This window comes from Protobothrops mucrosquamatus, unplaced genomic scaffold (genome assembly GCF_001527695.2).
Source record: "Protobothrops mucrosquamatus isolate PMUCROS unplaced genomic scaffold, P.Mucros_1.0 scaffold5691, whole genome shotgun sequence".
Classification (NCBI taxonomy): Eukaryota; Metazoa; Chordata; class Lepidosauria; order Squamata; family Viperidae; genus Protobothrops; species Protobothrops mucrosquamatus.
Window position 1 is genome coordinate 71988 of NW_015391542.1, and position 5986 is coordinate 77973.

The window sequence follows — 5986 nt, forward strand, 5'->3', positions numbered from 1 at the left end:
AAGGCCGTGGGGAAGGCACCCTCCCTCAAAGAAGCGTTTACAATTCCCTGGAGCCAGGCTCGTGCACCCCCCCGAGCTGCCAGCACCAGCCAGGAGGGGCACGGATCCAGTAAACATGTGGTTGCATTCAGCCTCCCCAAGATCCTGTCCACGTCCTCAGGAGCCACAGAGTCAAACTCCTCCCATACAACAGTCTCAAACATACCTTCAAACATCTACATCTGCCTATCCCAGGTCCTTGGGAAGGACTCGATAGGTAGACAAAAATGCCAAATCCAGTCTGAACATCTGGCTGACTGTGTGACGATTAATAATAATAATCATCATCATCATCATCATCATCATAATAGTTGGAAGAGACCTTGGAGGTCCACATCTCTTAAAGTTGCCGAGAATAGAATTAGAAATAGAATAGAATAGAATAGAATAGAATAGAATAGAATAGAATAGAATAGAATAGAATAGAAAATATGGAATGGAATGGAATAAATAGAATTAAGAATAGAATAGAATAGAATAGAATAGGAGAATGGAATTGATAGAATGTAGAATAGAATAGAATGGAATCGATAGAATGTAGAATAGAATAGAATAGAATAGAAAATATGGAATGGAATGGAATAAATAGAATTAATAATAGAATAGAATAGAACAGAATAGAATAGAAAATATGGAATGGAATGGAATAAATAGAATTAATAATAGAATAGAACAGAATAGAATAGATCTTGGAGGTCATCTAGTAGTCTAACCTCCTGCTCAGGCAGGAGACCCTATACCATTTCGGACAAATGGCCGTCCAGTCTCTTCTTAAAAACTTCCAGTGTTGGAGCATTCACCGCTTCTGGAGGCAGGTTGTTCCACTGGTTAATTGTTCTAACTGTCAGGAAGTTTCTCCTTAGTTCCAGGTTGCTTCTCTCCTTGACTAGTTTCCATCCGTTGCTTCTTGTCCTGCCTTCAGGCGCCTTGGAGAAGAGCTTGACTCCCTCTTCTTTGGGGCAGCCCCTGAGATACTGGAGCACCGCTGTCGTGTCCCCCCTAAGTCCTTCTCTTCATTAAAGTTCATTAATAATAATTCACTAATAATGCCTTGGCTGTGAGCAGGGCAGGTTTTCAGAAACGCTGGGATGGGGGTGATGCAACTCCAGGCTCGTGGGAGGATGGCTTGAGCACAAGCGTCTTGTTGGTGTGGTAACTACTCTGTTGATCATTCCCAGGTTGCACGAGGCAGCCAGCTTTTACCAGCGGGCTTTGTTGGCGAACGCGCTCACCAGTGCCCTGCGTCTCCACCAGCGGCTGCCCCATTTCCAGCTAAGCCGGGCCTTCTTATCTCAAGCCCTGTTGGAGGACAGCTGCCACTACCTCTTGTACTCCCTCATCTTCGTCAACTCCTACCCCGTCACCAGTATCCTTTTCTCCAACGGGCACGTAACGCTACGCTCCTCAGTGGAGCCAACAGAGCGGGAGCCTGGCACATTTGTCTCAGGGCTGAGCTGGGCCGCAAGGCGATCCTTAGAGCAGTGGTTCTCAACCTTTTTAATGCCGCGACCCCCAACCGGTCGTAAGTCGAGGACTAAACCGGTCGTAAGTCGAGGACTAAACCGGTCGTAAGTCGAGGACTAAACCGGTCGTAAGTTGAGGACTACCCAACCGGTCGTAAGTCGAGGACTTTCCCTGCCCGGGAGCGCCACGCATGCGTGGTTCTGCCCCCTGCGCCGTCCGAGGCGTAGCTGGCAAGCGGCAGAGACGGAGCAGGCCGACCACCAGCTGGCCCAGCCCAAGGGAGGTAAGGCACCCGCCGGAAAAGGGGAAAAAAATGGCGGACAGCCTCGCTTGGCGACCCCCGTGAAATGGTCGATCGACCCCAAATGGGGTCCCGACCCACAGGTTGAGAACCGCTGCCTTAGAGGTATCATCATAATAATAAAGTTGGAAGGGGCCTTGGAAGTCATCTAGTCCAACCCCCTGCTCAGGCAGGTAAACCCTAGACCCGTGACGGCGAACCTTGTAGAGACCGAGTGCCCAAAGTGCAACCCAAAACCCACTTACGCAGCGTCGGGTGCTGGGTGGGTGTGGCCCATTGGGTGGGCGTGGCCCATTGGGTGGGCGTGGCTGCGGTGGTAACGGCAGACTGGGTGGGACTAAAAAGTTCAATCAATCAATTCCAACTTTGCAAGATCTTTTTTTTTTCCCCACGAGAAGTTGAAATTGACTGAACCTTTTTTTTTTTTTGCGCATGGTGGCGGACGCCTAAAGCGAAAAGGTTTTATAAAACCCAGCTGAAGGCCTAGGACTAGGGTGTGCCCACAGAGAGGGCTCTGAGTGCCACCTCTGGCACCCGTGCCATAGGTTCGCCGCCACTGCCCTATCCCATTTCAGACAAATGGCTGTCCAGTCTCTTCCTAAAAACCTCCAGTGATGCAGCACCCACAACTTCTGGAGGCAAGCAGTTCCACGGGTTAATTGTTCTAACACTCAGGAAGTTTCTCCTTAGTTCTAGGTCAGTGGTTCTCAACCTGTGGGTCGGGACCCCATTTGGGGTCGATCGACCATTTCATGGAGGTCGCCAAGCAAGGCTGTCCGCCATTTTTTTTGTCCGCCATTTTTTTGTCCGCCATTTTTTCCCCCTTTTCCGGCGGGTGCCTTACCTCCCTTGGGCTGGGCCAGCTGGTGGTCGGCCTGCTCCGTCTCTGCCGCTTGCCAGCTACACCTCGGCCGGCGCAGGGGGCGGAACCACGCATGCGCTGCGCTCCCGGGCAGGGAAAGTCCTCGACTTACGACCGGTTGGGTAGCCCTCGACTTACGAGCGGTTTAGTCCTCGACCTACGAGCGGTTTAGTCCTCGACTTACGACCGGTTGGGGGTTGCGGCATTAAAAAGGTTGAGAACCACTGTTCTAGGTTGCTTCTCTCCTTGGTTAGCTTCCATCCGTTGCTTCGCCGCGTCGCCGTGTTTTACCGTTCCCCAATTCCAGGAGTTTTAAAGTTTGTCGAGTCTTGAATGATAACGTGGCGCCCTTAACTTTCCCTCCAGTGAGCATTTTCCCCGTGCTGCTGTTCTCGTTGCTCCACGCAGTGACCTACACGAAGAAAGTTCTTGATGTAAGTATGCATGTTGACCTCTAGTCTGTTTTTTTTTCTGCTTTTGAGCGCTGGGCTGCTTTTCGAGCAATTTTTCTCCCAACCTCGGGAACGTTTCAAGCTGGGTGGATTTCTTTAACGTTCCCAAAGTTGAGAAAAAAACCCCCCTATTTTCTTCTTACGCAGTTAAGAAGGTTGTGGAAGAGCATAAAGCTGCATTTTTCTTCTTTTTAGAACAAAGGTCACCAACCTTTGTCGGTTGGCGGAGCGGAAGAAAAGAGAGGGGGAAGCATTTGACATGCGGGCGTGCGCGTGGGGCCACGAGCACGCGCGTGCTGTAAACGGGGCGGGGCTAGCGCCCGCGTGATACTACCCCTGCCCCTGTCCTTGAATGGCACAGTGCCGTATTTCTGCGCTGTGCAGCATCGGCCATTTTTGAACCTTGCAGCATGGTGGCAGCCCTTTTTGTGGCGCAGTGGCGGACCATTTTATGCGCCCCACAGTGTGGCGGTGGCCCATTTCTGCACCCCGTGGCACGGCAGCATCCATTTTTGTGCCTTGCAGCGTGGCGGCGGCCTGCTTTTGCGCCCCGCACTGCGGCGGCCTGTTTTCGCACCCTGAGGCGCAGTGGCGTCCTGTTTTTGCACCCTGCGTGCTAGCACAAGCGAGGGTGTGTGTGTGCTAACGCGCGTGCACTGGCCAGCCTGTCCCGCGGCCCGGTGGCCAGCAGGACACTGCCCGCTACAGGACCACTACAGGACCACTGCTACAGGACCACTGCTTTAGAAGATTAGAGAATTATTAGAGAAATAATATTTCCCATGAAACTCTGCAAGGACCAGCGTACTAGTCAGCAGGCAGCTGTGGGGCCACCGACAGGCAGTCCTTGACTTACAACAGCTCACTTTAGTGACCGAAGTTGTAACGGCAATGAAAAAAAGTGACGTAGGATCATTTTTCACCTTTACGACCCTTGTAACATCATCCCGGTGGTCATGTGATCAAAATTCTGCCACTCGGCAACTGGCATGGACTTATTCCTGTTCCTCCAGCGTCTCCGGTGTCACGAGATCTCCTTTTGCAGCCTTCTGACAAGCAAAGTCAGCGGGGACACCGGATCCGCTTAACAACCGCGTTGCTCATTTAACAACGGCAGTGATTCACGTAGCCACTGTGTGTGAGACAGGGTCTTTAAAGGGGGCAAAATTCACTGAGCGACAGAAATTTGGGGCGCCGGGGTCGTAAATTGTGGACTACTTGTGCTAGGTATATGTTACTGCGGAGAAAGCAGTTGTGAGAGGCTTGTTGCACGCAAGCGGATATTTTTGTCGTCTTGGGGCTGTGAAATACGTTTTCCATACTTAGAGACATTTTTTAGTGGGATTCGGAGTGAATTAACTCTTTAGATTTGCAAGGAGCTGCATGTTGGGAAGCTGGTTTAGATCTTAGGGCAGGGGTCTTCAAACTTGGCCCTTTGATGACTGGTGGACTTCAACTCCCAGAATTCCTCAGCCAGGCACGCGTGCCTGGCTGAGGAATTCTGGGAGTTGAAGTCCACCAGTCATCAAAGGGCCAAGTTTGAAGACCCCTGTCTTAGAGGGTTAATTAGTGCCTTCCCTGGTTTATAAATATCAGAGTTGAAAATAATTTTATTTTTCATTAGTAAATTAGCATAAGCCGGAGCAAGTAATTTATAGGGGTATCTGCTGATTTGGTTTTTTGTCTCCCTTTTTTTTTTAAAAGGCACGAAGCTCAAATAGTCTTCCTTTCCTAAGAAATCTGTTGGACAAGCTAAATGCCAATCAACAAAACATCTTAAAATTTATTGCCTGCAACGAAATCTTCTTGATGCCAGCTACCGTGTTTATGCTTTTCAGGTATGTGTCCTTCATAGTCCTTCATTCATATATATATATATGTATGTATGTATGTATGTATGTATGTATGTATGTATGTATGTATATGTATGTATGTATGTATGTATGTATGTATGTATGTATGTGAGTCTTTGGTCATTCGGGTTTTCTCCCGTGTAAGATTAGAAGTATCATAGCGACGTTTCGATGAAATCACATTCATCATCATCAGGCTTGTGCTTTTAGCTTTGTGCTTCTCTGAGAAGCCTGATGATGATGAATGTGATTTCATCGAAACGTCGCTATGATACTTCTAATCTTACACGGGAGAAAACCCGAATGACCAAAGACTCACATATAAACACCCGAAGTTTGGAATGCTGTATTTCCTGTCTCTCAAAAGAAACTTGATTTACTACTGGGTGAAGATGTAGGCTCAGGGTAGTGACTTATTCAAGGCTTACGAGCGATCCGCTGTGAGAACTTAAAAGAGCCCCAGGGCCCAACTCTCTGGAACTCTCTGCATAAATTGAGTGGAAGACCTGCGTTCACTCAATTCTTAAATGAATTTGATTTTCAAGTCAATCACATTAACCAAGTCCTAAGATCGACTAAACCAAAACTGGATTTTGTTTCTATTTTTTTTTAAATATTTTTTTTCATTCCTGCAGCGTCTCCATGCTGTATCTTCACTGCTGTCCAGAAACCCTGTAAATTATAAGTTTTAACGGTTGCTTAAGTTAATAGTAGCTCTGTGGCTTCTTAGGGGAAGTAGGTCTGCATACAGAACGTTATGGTAAAGAGCTGGATAGAGCTGGAAGGGGCCTTGGAGGTCTTCTAGTCCAGCCCCCTGCTCAAGCAGGATTGTTCTTCTTGTGACTTCCTTCTTCGGTTCTTCTTCTTCTTCTACTTCTTGTTCTTCTTCTTCTTGTTCTTCTTCTTCCTTCTTCTTCTTCTCCTCCTCCTCCTCCTCTTCTTCTTCTTCTTGTTCTTCCTTCTTCTCCTCCTCCTCCTCCTCCTCCTCTTCTTCTTCTTCTTCTTCTTCTTCTTC

General features: G+C 48.5%; 1 protein-coding gene across 1 annotated transcript in view; it reads left to right on the top strand.

Annotated features, from left to right (window-relative positions):
• The window catches only part of TMEM33 (transmembrane protein 33), a gene marked incomplete at its 3' end in the record, with an annotated part of 10886 nt that extends 5930 nt beyond the window's left edge, over positions 1 to 4956 (top strand). The window contains exons 3-5 of the mRNA XM_015829245.1: positions 1218 to 1405; positions 3033 to 3100; positions 4823 to 4956. Of these exons, the coding sequence (XP_015684731.1) occupies positions 1218 to 1405; positions 3033 to 3100; positions 4823 to 4956 (390 nt within the window). The remainder of the gene's footprint in view (positions 1 to 1217; positions 1406 to 3032; positions 3101 to 4822) is intronic.
• Between the last annotated feature and the right edge of the window lie 1030 nt (positions 4957 to 5986).